This window comes from Penicillium canariense, assembly GCF_028826845.1.
Source record: "Penicillium canariense strain IBT 26290 chromosome Unknown utg000002l_segment0_segment0, whole genome shotgun sequence".
In the NCBI taxonomy this organism is placed as follows: Eukaryota; Fungi; Ascomycota; class Eurotiomycetes; order Eurotiales; family Aspergillaceae; genus Penicillium; species Penicillium canariense.
In genome coordinates this window covers 2,219,409-2,238,396 of record NW_026622729.1, presented here as the reverse complement: position 1 = coordinate 2,238,396, position 18,988 = coordinate 2,219,409, and the positions used below count along the sequence as shown (strand labels likewise).

At 52.6% G+C, this 18,988-nt stretch overlaps 6 protein-coding genes across 6 annotated transcripts; 3 read left to right on the top strand and 3 right to left on the bottom strand.

The window, feature by feature from the left end:
• Positions 1-5,980: 5,980 nt before the first annotated feature.
• Positions 5,981-8,209, top strand: N7482_004012 (protein phosphatase regulator GAC1; the record flags this gene model as incomplete). The annotated part of the gene is made up of 1 exon (XM_056686137.1): positions 5,981-8,209. The coding sequence occupies one exon, from the start codon at positions 5,981-5,983 to the stop codon at positions 8,207-8,209; it is 2,229 nt and encodes a 742-aa protein (XP_056544879.1).
• Positions 8,210-9,765: 1,556 nt separating this feature from the next.
• N7482_004011 (histone H4) lies at positions 9,766-10,396 on the top strand. Its single transcript, XM_056686136.1, has 2 exons — positions 9,766-9,798; positions 10,085-10,396. Exons 1-2 carry the CDS (start codon positions 9,789-9,791, stop codon positions 10,384-10,386), a joined length of 312 nt encoding a protein of 103 aa, XP_056544878.1. The 5' UTR covers positions 9,766-9,788; the 3' UTR covers positions 10,387-10,396.
• A 713-nt stretch (positions 10,397-11,109) lies between these two features.
• On the top strand, positions 11,110-12,651 carry N7482_004010 (putative mitochondrial carrier protein; the record flags this gene model as incomplete). The annotated part of the gene is made up of 2 exons (XM_056686135.1): positions 11,110-12,034; positions 12,182-12,651. The coding sequence occupies 2 exons, from the start codon at positions 11,110-11,112 to the stop codon at positions 12,649-12,651; spliced, it is 1,395 nt and encodes a 464-aa protein (XP_056544877.1).
• Positions 12,652-12,987: 336 nt separating this feature from the next.
• N7482_004009 (EXPERA domain-containing protein) lies at positions 12,988-13,728 on the bottom strand (the record flags this gene model as incomplete). Its single annotated transcript, XM_056686134.1, has 1 exon — positions 12,988-13,728. One exon carries the CDS (start codon positions 13,726-13,728, stop codon positions 12,988-12,990), a length of 741 nt encoding a protein of 246 aa, XP_056544876.1.
• Positions 13,729-14,453: 725 nt separating this feature from the next.
• Positions 14,454-15,618, bottom strand: N7482_004008 (uncharacterized protein; the record flags this gene model as incomplete). Its single annotated transcript, XM_056686133.1, has 3 exons — positions 14,454-15,138; positions 15,194-15,524; positions 15,579-15,618. 3 exons carry the CDS (start codon positions 15,616-15,618, stop codon positions 14,454-14,456), a joined length of 1,056 nt encoding a protein of 351 aa, XP_056544875.1.
• A 1,050-nt stretch (positions 15,619-16,668) lies between these two features.
• N7482_004007 (putative flavin-binding monooxygenase) lies at positions 16,669-18,792 on the bottom strand (the record flags this gene model as incomplete). Its single annotated transcript, XM_056686132.1, has 5 exons — positions 16,669-16,806; positions 16,870-17,323; positions 17,433-17,965; positions 18,018-18,124; positions 18,177-18,792. The coding sequence occupies 5 exons, from the start codon at positions 18,790-18,792 to the stop codon at positions 16,669-16,671; spliced, it is 1,848 nt and encodes a 615-aa protein (XP_056544874.1).
• Between the last annotated feature and the right edge of the window lie 196 nt (positions 18,793-18,988).

Below are 18,988 nucleotides of genomic sequence, written 5' to 3'. Positions count from 1 at the left end.
CATCACTGTTTTCGACCCCTGCAATCAACAACTACCGTGGAGACGTGGCAGCGTCCCTGCGGGATAAGAAAAGGAGGTCATGTGCCTCCGCGCAATGCAAATAGAGTGCAAGGGCTTGCTTGAGATACTGCATAGGGAGTCAGGCCAGCCATTTTACGAGGGAATGAGGGCTCTAGAGCTTTCGGGCTTATGCTAGTCAATCAATCAACTCTGTGTAGACTTCCTAGATTCCCAGAACTGTTACACAGGGAGTCGAAATTGACCGCCTCGGCCACAATTGGTCAATGGGAGAAGGGTTCTTCGAACGGTCAATTGACGGCGATTGACGGCGAGTCACACCGACATTTGGTTGAGAACCCAAAATGCGGGGGAGATAAGGCTGGATGGACGGCGAATGAGTGGTATCGACCTCATGGGCGATCGGTCTTGCTATTGCAACAACCCGTAGACCCCGCAATATGAACAGGGAGCCGCACGCAGGGAGTTCGACACCAGCTCAGATCCCTCCACGGCTGGATCCGCGCATCCGTGCACGAGTACTGCGGTGCACATTGTGAGGGCAATGGCGCTGACATGGTGATACTCGCGGGGAAGCTTCCCCGAGGTCTCCAGCAAAGAACGGAAAGGTCCATTTCGTCGTCATTGATTACGTTCACCCAACAACTCTCCAGTGTTGGAGAGCGGTGGCGGGGGCCTAGACGGTCGGCGTCTAGGGGAAACAAAAGGCACGACCAGTGTGAAGCCAAACCAAAACATCAGCACTCGTCTCAAACGCCCCGGTCAGAGGTGAACGGTCTGTATGGCCGAGTGCTCGGCACGCCTGGTGCCGAAGCACACTCTCAATTCAAGGTTCAGCCACAATAACGCCCACACAGGCGGGGGACCGTGTCGGATGCCGCAGAGCATTGGTACCGGTGAGTCAAAGAGGATGGAAATGTGCCTGGGAGGGGAGAAGCAGCCCGATCGCGAGCGGTCTAGGTCGCTTGTTCGTCCAGACAAAAGTGAAGGTTGATATCCCAGCAATCAGACCCAGAAACCTTGTTGATCATCGTGAAGAGTGGACCGCGAGTAAGTATAGGAGAGTAAGCGCTCAGGCGTGTCAGAAACTAAGATCTAGGGCTGAACTCTCTCGCGCCCCAGCTGCCAATCCAACGTCCAACCCCCCCGTTAGAATATTCCGGTCGCTGCGCTCGGGCACTTCGTCCACACCACTGAGGAGGTTTCACGACGGCCGTTCGGGATGGCACACGACGTGATTCGATGGTGGCATGGGCCGATCATCGTCAGTGCGAGACCGATGCACCCAGACAATCATCTAGACTTACAGAGCTCACGTTAGCGCAAGTTGCGATCTCGGTGGCCTGGACAAGATGCAGTGCCCACCCAGCCGAAGAAAATATTGCGAACCACCCCCCTTGGTCGACATTGGACGAAAAGCGCACGGGAAGCTTCCAAGTTTTTGTGACTTCGTGGTTGAGAAGGGAGGCCGGCCAGCCAACGGGCGTTATCGCCGTGCCGTGGCTACAGACATAGTTAGAAACCTTCTGCGACCGTGCGGGCCACCGCAGCAGTCCAGGTCACATACAGCCCTTATCAGTGAGATACATCGAGAAGAGGTGCATGGAGCACAAGACCCTGTCCAACACCGTCGGGCCATCTGGACATTTCCAGCCTGAAGCTCCGCGGGCGCATGGGTCCATCCCGCAACACTAATTGCGGGAGACAGCCCCTCCAGGGAGGTGGAGATGGAGGTGGGGGTGTTGGTGCGAGGGTCAAAACAAAACTTGCGATCAACATCCCGAACAGCCTTGGCTATGCAGAGGGGGCTGATCGCAGGGTTGGAGCTGGCGGAGTGTCATGATGAACGCGCTCGCGAGAGTCTAGCGACTAGTGAGGCTAGGGCAGAGCTAGCTAGCACCGAACTAGTATCCGGTCTCGACCTTCACGATGGGGGCCTGGCCGAGCTCCATTCAGGGCCGGCTTCGCCAAACGGGCTAGTGTGCCCAGGCGGTAATCAAAATTGATCCAAGATACAGCCAGCGCCGAGCGATAACTACCACTGACGGATCAAAATGGTACCTAATCATATTACTGACAATGGTTGGGGGTGGCGAGGAAAGGGAAAACTCTGCGCCGCTAAATCAGAATCAGCATCAACAAAGGGGGTGGTTTGTGGCCCGGGCGCTTGGTCAAGCTTGATATCTAACGAGTACGGAAATTTTTCCCGGACTGCTCAGTGAGACATGCGCCTCCCGGCGAGGCGGTAGTAGTCTCAACGTTTTTTGGGGCGCTGGTGTATCGTGAAACACGGAATAGAGTTGTCCGAAAGGCAGTGGTGATACGGAGTACAGAGCACCGATCCATTATACCCCATGTCCACAGGGGTGACACTCCGGTGCAGTAGCAACGCCCCTTTCGTGATGGGCTTCAAGTATAGTATTTATCGAGTGCCTACGTTGGCTCTAGAGGAGCTACTACGCCATCGTGTTTACGAAGTTCCAGAAACAAGGTATCGGCATCGGCAGCGGCGGGTCGCATAGGAGTTGGAACGTCCAGCAATTGCGTACCGTGGAACTGGATTAAAAGATTAGATAGCTGCGGCTGATCGCATCCTAGATAGCAGCCTTGCCCGGGGCCATAAACCTCAGAGCACGGAGTAGTGCGACTCGATGGACCCGATCGTCGCACACGGTACCAGGGCAAATACTCGCTGGCTGCACGAGCGACTGGGGGGCCCAGACCCTCGCCAAGAAAAGTAAACCAAGGAAGTTCTCAACTCTCGAGCCTGTCCAATGCATCCTGACGTCATACACTGGTCCGGCCGGCGCGTGGAATTACCACTGCCCCGGCTCAGTATATATCAGCGAGCGGTTCTCTGGTCGCTTCACCCCTGGGTGCCAATTGATGAGAGATTGAGTCCTGATAAGAATTGTTGAATCTGTTTGGTAGATGATATATCTGTCCCTTGTTTCTCGTGCAGACCCTACTTTATAGCAGCTGTTCGCGGAAGGAGAGCCAAAAGAAGAGGACGTGCTTCGGTCGGTCGGCCCTAACCCTCCCAACTCCGGGTTTTGCAGCACGGGCCGTGGAGACTGGAGACTAGAGACTACGGAGTGCAGCTTGTCGATCCACCTCCAAGCGTTAGCAAGATATCCAAATGCATGCTGCATGTCACAGAGAAATGACATGCTGGGGGCTATGGCCCTGCGGGCCCCCCATCTTTCGCGACCGCCCACTTTCCGTGTAAGCGCTGGTGTAGCCTGGAGAATCCCAATGGGGAATCAAGTCGAAGAAAAAGATGGAGAGCAATTGATCCCTACGGTCGCGTCCCACTGCCAATACCACCATCCAGGCCAACTGAACACCTCCTTGCATTCGCTTCCCATACACTCGAACTATAACGGAAAGATAAGGATAAAACGTCCCACACCAATTGGTGGAACAGTCGAAGAGTTTGGTTCGGGACAGTCGCAATGCGAAGCTGTCCTTGGATGCGAAGCGTTCGTATTGGCGCCTTTCCATGGTCGGATGGGCAACAAGACCACCTCTGGGCAAGATCGCCAAGGGCCATTCTACACGTAGAGCAACAGGAAAAGACTTGCGCGTTGTGTCCCGTGAGTCCCATGGCCCGTGGTCGGTGCCAATGCCAAAGGGGCTCGGCCAGCGATCGCAGGAAGGAGGGGGTTTATGCTTCAACACTTGCGCATATGCGCCGCTTCATGCATGGGGCATCTCCAGAGGCTGGTGGGGAGCGAGTCATGCACTTTGGTCCGTGGGGGAGGGTTTCGGTTTTCTTGTCGCAAGTTTCGGGTCCAATGACGGCTGGCGGAGTTGGGGACTCGGGCCCTCGCCGCTAACAGATCGTTGATAAGAGAATGGAAGGATCTGTATGCAACGGGCACGGTGTACCGCGCTCGCTCTCACCGATGGTCTTCCATCGCAATTATAGTTTCTTGCAGAAGAAGAAAAGGACAAAAAGGCCAAATCAACATCCCGGTCGCAACTCCCGGTGATCGCACCACAGGGGTATTCTGTTTGGGGAGTGGATGTGGTGATACTATTGGAGTACGTCAGTGGTCGCAAAAAACAGGAAACACAGGTCGAAGCAACGGGTGGACGGGTGGACGGGTGGGCTGGGGATTAGCGCTCTAAGTGGGCTGAGAAGTATGGAGTAATATCTCCGTACATACCTATGCCTATCATCCTTAAGAGGGATACCATCTTGTGCAGGAATTTTAGTGTCCTGTAAACTGCACTCCGTACTGCGCCTAGGATAGCCTAGGGTAGCGAGATAGTCAAATTAGTCTGTAGTAAGCCCAGAAGCAGGTAACCCGGGAGGTTTAGTTGGTGGTAGTGTCCGGGCGAGCAATCGCGATTCAAACGCCAATGGAGATCCCCCAACGTCCTCGTGCACGGGGGCCACATGTTGCGGAAAATTCGGAGAGCCGCTCTCACTTCGGCCCCAGTGGTACCTGTGGATGTACACCCGGTACATGCCGGATGGACTAGAAGCATAGGGACACAATTCAGTAGTGTCCGATATAAACGCCAACGATACGCCTTCGTAATGGTATACTCTATTATCATCTTATTTTATGATGATTATAATATCATCATTCTCATTATAATCTGACTGTCGAGTATCGGAGGGACCCTATGTCTCCACACTACGAGCCGACGTAGTCCAGACCCAGACCCAGACCCCCAGCGATACCGGACCCACTCGGCGTGTCCCTAACCAGGCCATAGCGACTTCTATACGGGACGCACTGACGGTAGCATCGGCCTTGCAAAGACTTGGTAATTTTTGAATTTTTCCAGGCGCTTGCGATGTCGTCTTTATTTATCTTGTTCCACTTTTTTTGCCCCTACGCATTTTTTTTATGATATTAAATTCGAATGATACTTCCCGGTTCCCGTCTGGGTTTCCCAACCGGAGGGAAGCTATCGGATTCCCTATAACACCCAGCTTCGATCGCCCTTCCTGCTCTCCCTAATTCTCTCCCTCCTCTTCCCTCCTCCCCCATCCTTCCACTGGCACTTTTGCCTCCATAGCCTGGAACCCTGGAACCCGTGGGACCCCCCCCTGGTCTTATCGCTGCATTCGCGACACTGATTCAACGGCCCAAGCGGGAGATGGCTTGTTAATTCGCCTCCCCACATCACGACTTCCCGGGTACTTCAGAGGTACAGTGAGGTGATCATTGATCAGAATCATCCCATCCTCACCGCGGCTGCGCCGGACCTCGACTTTCATTGATTATTCACTATACACTCTGGGTTCTTTTGCAACTTGTAATTGTTCTGTTTTTCTGTTTCGCATTTGCATTTCCCGTTTCTCTGTTATTTCCATTGGCGATCGTGCCTTTGCGATCGGCCCACCTTGATAGCAGCGCCATCTCGCCATATCGCCACACCCCCCACCCGCGACTGCTGGATGTACTTCAAACGGTAGGCTTGATAAGCTCTCATTTCCTCTTCACTGCCCTCCCACCTTCAATTTCACACTTCACCACTCGCCATTCACCCTCGATCATTCTGTCTCCTGTCCACTTCCCCTCCCCCCCAGCCCATTGTCTTCTCGACTAGCCTCTTCGCTGCCTCCGGTGTCACTCGTGCTGTGATACATTTGACCATTGCACCCACTGGTCCGCGCCTTCCTCTTGCCATCCATCTGGTACCACCATCTGCATCTATCCTGCGACAGAACCAGAAACGAGTTCTACCTCTCCCCCCCCTGGTCATCGTGATTCTGGCTAATGTCTGGTGATGCCGTCTCCGCCTGTCTGCCTGTTGGTTTCTCACACAACCCTCCGTGTCTATATCGCAACAGTACCTACAATCAAAGGGATCGAGAACTGACGGGACTCTCTCTAGGACCTGATTGTGCCTGCACTGAACTCTTGAGCACTTCGTTGCCTGTTCTTTGCTCACTTTCCATCCCCACTCCTTCTTGGGTTGAGACATATAAGTCGGCCGGATGCCATACACTGCGCCGCTGAAGTCGTTGCTCGCCGCGCAGCACATTGAATACACCAATCTTCCCTCCAACACCAACCCTGAACGGCCTGGCCTGGCTCGGTCGGCATCGTACCGATTGCAAAACTCCCGATCTTACTCCTCGACTTCATACGTCCGCCGGCACCGGAGGAGTCCGTCCATCTCTAAATCGACCGTGCTTTCCTCCTCAGACCCACCATCTCGCACCTCTCCCATCATCGACCCACATGCCAGTCTCCGCCAGTCTCCGCCTCCAGTAAGCAATGCAGCAATTCCTCCGGGGGCGGTAATCTCGCCCCCAGAATCAGCCCCCAACTCCAGTGATGAGGAGTCGCCATATCAGAAGAAAGGTATCGAGCTTGAGGAACTGGAGGCTGCCGTGCGGTCGATTGAACAGCGAAAGGACAGCTCACCAGAGAGAGAGAGAATGGGCCCAGCCGATGTGCAGGGAACAGAGGCTCAATCCTCGTCGAGCCTACGATCATCTACCCCCCTGCCCAAGCCTAATTACTTGCGGCTGTCTAAAGAATCTCGCAAGATTGCCCACTCGCGGTCATCTACTGAAACAGCAATTGATTTGAAGGAGGAGGCATTGACTAGCTCGCCGGATGACAGCGATTCCGAGCCCACGCCCAAGCCCTCGATGGTGAGAAAGAAGTCTGGTGAATTAGTTCGACCAGCCCTCCGACCCGCCACAGCTCGCCGGCGACCATCGAGCATGCCAGGTACTCCGGTTTACGCCAAGGCAGTCCATTTTGACTCTCAACTGGAACACATCCGGCATTTCTTGCAGCTCGACCGACCCTTGGCCGTGAGTGCCGAAACATCTCCTGTCGACAACCATGATGCCGATGGCGAGTTTCCGTTCGGTTACGACGCAGACAAAAACATATCGTCATGGGAGTGGGAACTGCGGCTCTCGAACTTCCCCAAGGAGGCGCCACATCATGCCACTCATGCAGTTCGCCTAGAACGGTTGTTCCTATCAGCTGACAAAAAGAACTTGATTGGTTCCGTGGCTGTCGCCAACCTGGCGTACCACAAGCAAGTGACTGCCCGCTTCACGTTGGATAATTGGAGGACGGTATCCGAAGTGGGCGCCGTGTTTTGTCACGATGTGCGTCGCAAGCATGCTCACGATGGCCACGATCGATTCACCTTCGACATCAAGCTCGATGATCAGGCCAACCTAGAAAGCAAGACCATGTTTGTCTGCATTCGATACAACGTTGGCAGCCAAGAGTACTGGGACAACAATAACGGCATGAATTACCAGGTCGATTTCATCAAGGCCTCCAAGTCAACCTCGAACAAGCCCTCTGGCGGCAACCGCCCGGCTCTTCCTCGCAGTCGAACCTTCACCGGCTCGCACTCCGGCAATCGCCCACTCTCCATGCCTCCCTCATTCGACGACTTCCCAGACGTGAGCGAGAAGAAGAAGGTGCCATTTTCGAACCCTTTCACAGCGGCCTCCGGACCGCCGTTGAGCCGGACCTCATCGAATGATATCGACACGGTTGGCCCACCAAAGCGCCGCGAGAAGCCACATCCGCAGGCATTCAGTAATCGGTATGACTTCGGGGCATCGCTGACTGCGGCTATGCGCACCAAGCCTCCGGTCGATCGGACCACCATGACTGCGCACGCTCGGTCTGACCACGCCCCGGTGGCATCAAAGGCCAAGCCGGGGGAGAAAGACTTGGAGAACAAACCGGGTCGGACTTCTCCGGTGAGAGATGTTGCTCGACCAGAGGATCCGAAACCTTCCTCACTGGTGGCTAGCAAACCATGTCACGAGTCCTCGTCGTACCAAGAGCTGGTGGATAAATACTGTTTTGTGAGTTATCCGCCTGTCTCTGATCGAGGACGCCCCACTAACCCATACTCACAGTACGGCTCTCCCACCACAAGTTCGAACCAAAAGCAGCCGAACTTTACGTTAAACCTGAACGGCGAGGGGGCGTCGAAGTACTTCAACACCGCTGCTCCTTCCCCACCCCTTTCCCCCCGCTCCCCAGCCCCTCGTGATCCCGTTACGATGGAGTCCTCTCGTTCAGAATCTCGTCCTGCATCATTGTCGCCGGCTTCCCTGAGTCCGCGTACCTCCCCGCGCGCATCGCCTTCGATGGCGTTTCGCTATCACCAACATCAAACACTGCAGAACGGATTCTTGAAAGACCCTCATTCGTCGCCGGTTATCCGAGGGTGAGTCACCAAAGCTTGATAACCACCCGGGAGTCCTGCTGCAGCCCTGATTGCCACATCCCAAGCTTGCATTTTGTTGACGGATTTCGTTGAAGCGGATATGATTTTTCTTTTCCGGAGATGGTCGACTCGTTTTCAATTCCGCCTGTTGCCACTTATGCATATGCGCCCTGGGTGGGCGCTCAGTGATTTTTGCCCCCTGCGTGGGTTGAATTTCCTCTTTTCCACACTCGATGACCGATAAAGGCTGCCTCAGACCGCAGCGGACGACGGGGATTTGGTTCTTGCGATGTATTATAAACCGCGGAGCCATTCGCCTGCTCGTCAGCTGCGTCGGTCGCCATGACTCGCGTCGGGAGAAATTATCGACGTGGGTTTTCTTTTCTAACCAATGCGGTCATCCTCACGTCTCCTCCCAGCCCGACTTACTATCTGGTTCTGTTACCAGCTTTTCCACACCCTATTTGTTTTTTATGCATGATGACGATACGATATTCTGCCTGTTTTCCCCTTTACCGCGACTCCCAACCAACCCAAATCAAACCACCTTGAGGCATTTTCGATTCTTTATCCTGCCTCTTGGCGGACCTACTATTTTCCCCAAAAAGTCTACTTTTTAGTTCGCTGGGCTCGCCTCCGCTCTTGCATGCATTTATGCTCATTGGCTTTATTCTTGGTTTCCTTGCCTGCATGGTGTTCCGGCGTTGTTTCGCTTTTTTCGTCTGTGGTGTTTTCTTTGATTTTTCTCTCGAGTTCTGTTCCCAAGAAATCATCTGGAGATGATGCAAGTTGTGATGGATTGGCATGAGAAATAAGATGTTCGCGGTCGAGATTCGTTCGCTGTGATGCGGTGACGGAGACTTGACAATAAGGATCACGAATGAATGCGATATTAAGCCATGGCACTGTTTCCTCTGTTCTTGTAGAAATGATCATTCCTACGTAGGCCGTACGGGGTAGGTGTGCTCTAGGGTACCTGTAAGTGTAACTCCTGGAGAATGATCCAACGAGAGTAAATTCCACAGAAACTCGGCGGATGGAAGGAAGCTTTGCGATGCAGAGGATACCCATCCTCGTGAAATGATCTATCTACCCGGCGTAGAATGTATAACTCATAGATCCCATTCCTGGCGGTGGCAAAACCACCCCTCCCGCTATCAGCGCTATCATCACGTGACCTGACCCGCACCGCTCTAATCCGCCCGCGTGGAAAATGCGGGCAGCCCCCAGCCCAACAAGACACGCTCGAAACCTGCCCTTCATAACGCCCTTTTTCCTCCCTCGCCGCCTGCCAATCACCGCCGCATTGCAGAATGTAAAACCACTGGCTTACCTAACCACCCACCCAAACCCGCTCCCCCCGAAAATCACGCGTAGTCAGCTGGTGGCACGTATTTAAGTCCTCCCCCCGCCCGGCCGCTGACTGGTTTACTCGCTTCCCTCTTTTTTTTTCTCTTCCTTCATCGCCCACATCTCCTGACGCGTCTCGACCGCCTTGATTCAAGCGGCTGTCCACCACACTTCTTTTCCATCGATCTCCTATCTAATTTATCTAATTTATCAACCCTCCCGTTAAACTCATCATGTCTGGACGTGAGTATATACTTTATTTATTTGTTTTGATGCGGTGATGCATATTGGCATCGCGGGCGCTGTGATGAGATTAGAGGTGGTGATGCCCCTGGCGGCACGTGATCTGGTCGCTCTGCCGTCTGTCCCAGGCACCAAGGCATCAATCCGTATCTCGCCTTACCCAACTGGGAGAGGGCCTCACCACCTTAACCTCTCCACAGCACCTCGCTGTCGCTATTCTTCCTCTATCTCACCAGCCTGCATCTATATGTACTCCACCGGAATACATTACTAACCCTCTTAATAGGTGGCAAGGGCGGCAAGGGTCTCGGCAAGGGCGGCGCCAAGCGTCACCGCAAGATTTTGCGTGACAACATCCAGGGTATCACCAAGCCCGCTATCCGCCGTCTTGCTCGCCGTGGCGGTGTCAAGCGTATCTCCGCCATGATCTACGAGGAGACCCGCGGTGTCCTCAAGTCTTTCCTCGAGTCCGTCATCCGTGACGCCGTCACCTACACTGAGCACGCTAAGCGTAAGACCGTCACCTCGCTCGACGTCGTCTACGCACTCAAGCGCCAGGGCCGCACCCTGTACGGTTTCGGCGGCTAAATGCGTCGTTTCTACGATGTGCTTGCTCTGCGGTGATTACGCTGGCGGCTCTCCTGCCACATCCCCCTCTGCTGAGATCTCATTTAACGCGCTACGGTGTGATGGTTTCATTTTTCTTTTTGCGTCTTTTTACACTTGATTTGGTTGGCTTTGATGGGGATTTTACCCATTATGCCGGTGGGGTTCGGAGGATATGGGGTTTGAAGGCTTTTTATGCGAATATCGGAATAGGTCCTTCATTGGGAGTTTCTCTTTTAGGTAGCTGCTGACTAGGCTTTACATTGGCCCTGTCGGGGTCTCAATGGAATGATTGCTGTCAGTCGACCACAAGTGCCTTGTAATTGTGTAAATTGTTAGCGTGGAGCGTGGAGTCACTATGGGGCAATTGTGGCACCACCTGCGTATCTAATCCACCCATCCCTACGCAGACCACATGATCGGCATGATGTAATCGATCTCCGCAGGCCGTGAACCTCGGCCATGGAGTGGTGCTCTTCACGTTCAGATAAGCCCAACATCCTGTTTTCTCTCGAACGTCGACAGGCCCCCTTTTCATACACCTCTCTCATCGATGGTGATGTGAGATACCGCGTATCAGATCTTCTGGCTGATGTATAGCCCACCGAGAAGACCGCCTTGGTAACACACTTGACATTGTACCTCACCCCACGAGTCTCATTTGTGCCAGGGCAGGACGGAGTGCATCTCTTATCCACCTTCATCATGGCTGAATTCAAATTATCCTATGAGTCACAGCTAGTAAGTGAAGCCAATGCAATGCCCTTCAACCCATCCGTCTTAACACGAACCCTGTACCGTCAGGATGCCTTCCACCCCTCTTTCCGCTGGGAAAGCCGCGACCCCAGAGACGACTGGAAGACCGCTGCTCTCCGCGGTCCAGCCTTGCCAGTACTTGGAAACGCCGTGGCCGGCGCCGTTGGCTCAGCCATCTCCAACGTCATCGTCTACCCGCTGAACGTGATCGTCGCCCGCCTCCAGACGCAGGCAAAGAAGGATAAATCAAAAGAGGGATCCGACGATGAATCCGACGATGAATCCGAGTACACCGACATTCTCGACGCAGCCCGAAAAATCTACGAGCAGCAAGGCCTCGTGGGCTTCTACCCCGGCCTGGCGCAAGACACCTGGAAGTCGGTCGCTGACTCGTTCCTTTTCTTCCTCGCATACAACACCATCCGACAGCGGCGAATAGTCGCACGAGTTGGGCCCGCCAAGGCGAAAAGCAAAAACATCGTCCTTCCGATATGGGACGAGCTCGCGGTCGGCATGGTAGCCGGTGCCTTCTCAAAGCTGTTCACCACGCCGCTATCCAACATCGTCGCCCGCAAGCAGACTGCAGCGCGGAAAGGTGCGCAGGGGGGCAAGGACGCGTCGACAGCAGACATTGCGAGCCAAATTCGGGCTGAGAAGGGTCTCGGAGGCTTTTGGTCTGGATACTCGGCGTCCTTGATCTTGACCCTGAACCCGTCGATCACCTTCTTCCTGAATGAGGTGCTGAAATACGCCCTTCTCCCGCGCGCGAGGCGCGCGGCCCTCACCTGCGGTGACGTTTTTCTTGGCGGCTCTGAGCAAATCAACGGCGTCATCCATCACGTATCCGTTCTCCCTGGCAAAGACCCGGGCACAGGTACTCGGGGACGCCAAAAAACCGGCCGCCCAAGGCTCGGGGTCAAATGCAGTTCTGGCTGCCCTAACGCCGAAGATTTTCTCTGCTGTAGCTACAATCTATCGGACTGAAGGTGTCCCGGCTTTGTATGCCGGTTTACCGGGGAAGCCTTGAAGGGATTCTTCTCGCATGGGTTTACTATGCTGGCGAAGGATGCTGTCTATGCAACTATCGTCAAGGCTTACTACCTTCTTCTGATAGTGATGCGCCGGTATCCTTCCCCTGATGAGCTTCTTGCGCGCGCCCGTGAGCAGGCGGAAGAGTATAGTGAAATTGCGCGCGAGGGTGCCCGTGACTTAGTTGAGCGGGCGCGCGAAGCGGCCGATGACGCGCTGAAGAATCACTCTGGCGGTGTCGCTGTTGATATGACTTCGAGTGCTGTGGCTGCCGGTGCGGCTGCCACGAAGAGTGGGAGTGCAGGGCATGGTATTGATGCTTCTTCTGGATTGAAAGTCCCGCATGCTCATGATGAGATCAACGAGACTGCTGAATTGGTCGGAGATTATGTTGAGGAGGAGGCTGCTGAGTGGAAAAGCTTTTACCATTGGTTCTGGGACAAGGAACGTATGAAGGGATAAGTATAAGTTGCATGAGGTGATAATACCAGACTGCTTTATTTTCTTTGCTTCCAGCGTGTGTGTACAGTATATTATAGCATTGCCTTCGTCCATTTCAATTACCCAACCTTAATTGTTATGAACAGGGTTGATCCTGGCTCAACCAGCACCATATTATGTGACGAAGTGTCTTGTGTATCACCCGCGCAGCAGACATCCCGAATCTTCATCCTCGAGTCGGGCGCAGTAAATCTTCCAACCCAGTGGAATCCAAGTATCGCCAGCTCTTCCCAGCTCTCTGTGCATTTGTACAATATCTTTCCTCCAACATTATCTTTCAACTCCCAAACTCGACCTTCATTTCTTCTTCTGCTCCGCACCCTGCAGCTCCTGGCTGACAAAAGCAGCCTGCAGCTCCTTACCAGCCTCCCACAACACCCACAGCGGGATGAACACCCAAAGAGTGTTGAAGAAGAACAGGTACAGCCACAAATACACAGGATCCTCAGTAGCCAGCTGCGCGCTACCAGTCAACCATTCCGGCGCAAAGGTCATGAAGCCACCATAGAGCTCCGCGGTCGCCAGCGCAGTCGCAACAAACCACAGCGTCGCCTTCGCGCCACCACGCACCTTAGCGTTCAGACGCTCATCCGACGACCGGCACAGTAGATAGCACACGTAAATCGCTGCCGGGCCGCCCACGAACACGGTCAACAGTTCCAGCGAGACGACCGTCAAGTCCGCGCCCGCCCAGCGGTGGTCAGCCTTCGCGTATTCCTGCCACAGGCGCGCGCTGGGGCCGGACCCGTACGCGGGGCCGTAGATGCGATCCGCGCGGTTGAGGAAGTGCGGGCCTGCGTTCGCGATGCCGGTTGGAATAGACGCGTAACTGAAGAAGCACTCGTAGAGGAAGGAGCCCTCGATGAAGAGGTGGGTCAGGGCGTCATATGCGTGCCAGAAGAAGAGGACGCGATTGCGGGTGTGGGTGGAGGGGATCAGGGCTTTGCTGAGGAGGTAGGCGATTGGCATAAACGAGAGCGAGAATGCGAGGCAGAGGACCGTGGAGAGGTCGAGGGTGAAGGAGGCGGGGGGGGCCATTGTGACGGGTGGGTATAGCTGGTATGGTCAATGGATGTAAATGTCGCGCTCGGAGGAGCGGATTCGGAGGCGTTGGGCGCTTATATAGAGTGGTTGTGTGAGAGGGCCGAATTGGAAGCTCAGGAGATACTTCTTTAGGGGGTCCATCTGGCGGCCTCAGGCGTCAGTGGTGGGCCCCGATCGCCCTGAAGAATCAAAAGGAGACGGAGGTATGCTCTATGTTTTACTAGACCGTCGGTTTGAAGCTTTCGAGTGTCATACTCGGGTCACTCTAATTGACGACAGTGCGGGCTTTATCTCGAGGCCATCCGATCGTAATCATTTCTTCTAAGACCAAAATGTGAAGGGGTGCTGGTACTTGGGCGGCCGTCGGGTCCCCACATCCAACCAGAATATCACGTCAACAACAACATCGGATTATCTGTTCGACTCCGGTTACACAATTGAGCTTGGCGAGACATACAGTAAGAAGATCTAAATTTGCCCTTCCATGGGCGGGAAGCGAAGATGAATCTGGAAATTTCTACTATATAGGTTCATCTTTTTTAAAGTATCCCTAACTAGAACGTTGCCTCTTTGACTTCTCTTCCTCTCCACAATGTCCTCCAACATCAGCATCTTAGATACCCCCACCGTGGCCAAGGCAACGTAGGAGCTCTACAACCAATGCCATCTCGTCGCAAAGCTGGAATATATCACAGGCGAAATACTTGACCGCAAAAACATCATTTCCGATTCTTGAATTCTCTTGGTTTTTTCATCCAGAACTCCGTAGTTCTGGATTTGGCGTCTTCAATGCCTATGTGCGAGCTCCCGTCCGAGATGTCCGTCCCGACTCCCTCATATGACCCGCCTGGGCAACCTTGCCATTTGATAGCTGTACTCCGGCACTTGTACGCTTTATACCTGACAGCGCCATTGCTAGCCTTTCGTTCCTCTTCCTTCTCTTTCAGCCACGGTTTTATCCTCTCCCTCAGTATCCGATATATCTTAGTGTAGAAATGCACCTCGAACACTTCCAAGTCCTTGTTCTCTTCAATCATGGCTTCTAATCCCTCGAGCCACGCATTCTGAAACAAAAACAGCTGGTTTTTCTCATCCTGTGTATCACCAGAAATACCTCTCGGCGTGTCTTTTATCGGCGCCAGGTACGCTGAGTCGATGAATATGCGGATATGAGTTAACGCGGTGTATTTGGACCGTAGCGCACTCCACAGCAAATTGTATTTTGCTTTGTTTTGCAAAGATGTATGTGGCTGGATATCATTTCCTAGCGTCCACCAGAGAGTAAGCCTGCGGATACTGGAAATGCCTGGAGCGGTAACCTGATTTGGGAATGTGGTACAGAGCTCTCTTCGCTTCGAAAATCGGAACTCGTTGCCGTAGAGAATCGGTAAGCTCTCTATATATCTATTTTTGTTGTTATTATTTTTTCAAATCCGAAAGGTGGTGTTCTGTAACTCACGCTCTCCAACAGGAGTACAGAAGGGTCACATCCAAAAACATCCCCCAATTTTTTGCCACATTAGGGGCCCCCCTCTGATGGCCGGCACAGTGATCCCAATCCACTCTTTCAGATGATGCAAAGCACACATAGGCATAAACAACCCATTTCTTTCTCTTCTCGTCGACCCAGTCACGCTCGTAGTGTATGGACCGGTCTCCAAAAAGAATTCGGTAGATGATGATCCGAATTTCGAAAGGAAGAGCGAATAATGGACTTTGCAGTTGGGGGTTGATTGACGGTGGAGGGACCAAGGATTTCTTGTGATTGGGATTGGATATGAGTGCTTCTGCTTTTTAGTACTAAGAATTTTGCCATGCTATCCCGTATATGGGGAATGACTTACTATGCTCCCGGCACCATTTAACGAACTTGGAGAATGGCATTTTTTGGTATTGGGATATGGTTGAGACTACGTTAGACAAGTTGCGGACGCCTGGTTATATATTGCCCCGGACTAGCTTCGTAGTTCGTGGCCCCGCCCCCCTAGTTTTGCCCACTAGCCCGCCGGGCCTCGGGCTCTGCCTTTTCTCCCTCCCCTCTCCTCATCAATTCTCAGTCTGTTTCTGTCGCACACTTTCTCACCACAGCCATAACCCCTGAACTTGCATCGAATATCAAATTCCTTGAACATGACAAGCCGTGAGGCTTTTCCTGACTATTAAATTTTAAGGACTAACGAAAGTCCAAGTTCAAACACACGTAGACTCTTCTTAGGGATAGAGTCAAGAGTTCAATTTGAGGTAAGTTTGACATAAATAATGGGCACCTTTAAAAAGACAAGACAGAAACCTGCTCAAAATCTGATTTCCAACCTGTTCAGGTGGAGAAACTGATCCACGTAAAATGGGCTATTCATGTAGAAACTCGCCTTAAGCACGCCTAGCCAGGTAAAACCCTACGCCACCACAGTTTCGCGCTGGTGAACGCTTCAAAGTCTACCCTATATCTCTCTAGATAGTTCTGCTTAACTGCTGATACCAAATATAACAAGCCCCTAAACCCAGAAAAGTAGTCGCTCCACCTCCAAGGCTAGTAGCCATCTCTGAGGGCAATATTCCTTCCAGATAACACCACAGCACACTCTCATGACCGTCCACTGGGCTTCCGGTTATTAAGTATCAAGGCCTGTAGAGTTGCCTTTTCAATCAAGAACCAAGATACCGCCGGGAGTGGGTATTGTTCAGAGGCGAGCCTTACTCGCTTGAATTATTGGTGTTAAGGCTTGAAGGGTGAGAACAATATTTTCGGGGGGGTCGAACTCTGAGTACTACTATACTTTTTTATCTCAATCCAAATGGACGAGTCAGGCAATTTGTGTTCTCTTATTGTTCAAATCTCAAATAATACGGCGTAGATGCACAGTCTAGCAAAAGATATAAAGCAGATCATCATCATAGCGGCGCAGATGCCACATTCAGGTTGGGCAACAGGTTCTAGTTCGGAATAGCAGGTGGGCGCAGCCCTTCCTCTGCGGCCTTAATCTGTAAAGCGACATACTTTGAATAAATACGGCAAATTGCAAGATTGCCACCCATGAACCAAAAGTTAGGGTGGCCACTTGGTCGCCACATCTGTATGAGGCATCAAAATTAGCGTCACACGGTCTAAAGAGTTCAAAAAGTGATGAGACTTACCGCGTTAAGCTCTCCTTCCTCGTCCAGATCCCACACATCGTTGCAGCGATCTGCAATTTTACTACCCATCACTTTCTGCACAGTTGTCTTCATGTTGTCATACCCTGTAGCCATGACGACAATATCTGCTTTAAGGCTGGTTCCATCCTTTAGCACCACAGAATCAGATTTGAAGCCCGAGATGCCACCCGGGCTTTGATGGATCTTGATTTTGCCATCAATAATGAGCTGGCTGCATCCGACGTCGACGTAGTAGCCACCTCCACGAGTGTAGTAGAGTCTGGCAATTCCAGAATTATCAATTCCCCACTCGATCTTGAATCCCGCACGCTGAAGCCCTTCAATGGTTTCTTTCTCTTCCTCCGCAATGCGCTTGGTCATATCGATGTTCAGAGCAAACTGTACCGGAAATGGCAGGCTCTCACCAACGATGTCGCTTTGTTCTGTAGGTGGACTATGAGTTTGTTAGTGACAACTAGTTCAGCGTGACGCGGCGAAATGGAGGGAGTGCTTGAATAAGGCTTTAGGCACCCGCTGACCGTCAAGAAAATTAGCTCACTCACCCGTTCTCGCAATGCATGCCTTCATGTAAGATAAACACGCCTTTGTCCAGAGTCAGGACATATGTTCCACTTCGCTGAAGCATCGTAACTTCGGCCCCATTATGGTAGAAGTTCTCTGCAATATCGTGCCCACTGTTGCCAGTCCCGACGACAAGGACCTTCTTGCCCTTGACATCGTAATTCGACGCGTCTTCATGTTGACTTCCATGATAAACGGTACCCTGATAGTCGTGTTGCCCTGGGAAATGAGGGATCAATGGCTCTCCAGCGTGGCCAGTACAAAAGACAACATGATGAGGACGAATTGTCCTTTGTTTTCCGTCACGCACCAGTTCCACCATCCATTCGCCCTTGCTATCTTCATAGCTAGCAGTCGACACGGTAGTTTTGGTCCAAACATTCAGTTCCATAAGCGATGCATATGCCTCGAACCAGTCGCCTAATTTGTCTTTCGGTGTGAACTGAGGCCAGTTCTTAGGGAAGGGAAGATAAGCCATGTGAGTGAACTCAGCGGGATCGTGCGTCACCAGGGTCTAGACAAGAATAAGTCAGAAGCCATCGGAGTCAAGACGTCTGGCATCTTACCCTGTAACGCTTCCGCCAATTATCACCAACCCTGTCGTTCTTATCGATGATCAACGTCGAAACACCCAGTGATTGCAAGCGTGCACCGAGGTTCAGCCCGGACTGACCTAATAAAAGTTAGCTTCACATTTCACTTCTCGCTTGATTTCGCATCCATACCAGCTCCAATGATAAGCACCTGCGGGTGTTCCTCCACAAAGTCCAATTGTCGCTGTCGCCGCTCGAGCCAATTTCCCTTTGCAACGCCGCCAGGCATAGAGTCCAATGTGCCATATGTGCGCTTTGTACCCAGCGGTTCCTCAAAGCCCTTCAGCTCTTGAAGAGTTGTATACACGGAAAATGCTTTCCAAGATCCTGGTTCTTCCTGAATCAGTCGGAGAACACCTGATCCCCGGCCAATTGGAGTCTCAAAGTGGAAAAGCGACGAAATCCAAGCAAAGCCAGTGTCTTTTTTCACAATCTCAAACTTTGGCTGAAAGTGCCCAGTCTCCTGAAGCCTGAAAGATGACAGAGGTCCATGCCGCCGATTTTGATGCAGGAACTCCTCAATGCGCTTTCTGCCGTGGAGGGTGCGAAAGTCCCATTGGAGCGCAATGATATCGCGCCACCACGAATCCTCGCTGAAGATCTCATCAAGACGCGAGAATTCCCCGGTCGTGAAAATGTTCTCTAATTTATTCAACCATTCTTGTGCGATTTGCTGCGATTGTGGGGTCGGGTTGACTGGAGCTGTCTGGGGAAGTTGGATAACATGATCGTATCGTTGAGGCGACATCTCGAGTAATGTATTGTTGTTGAAGGCAGAAAGAGGATAGAGGAGAAAGTCAGGGTCGCACAAAGATCGAAAGGTATGCTAGAAAGACAACATCCATCAATTGGGGGGGCAATCCAGTTCAAATAAAAGGGTGCAGCAGGGCCACACACTCCATCGCTGCCCCTCCTCTCGCTGTTTGCATCACTGGACAATCTCC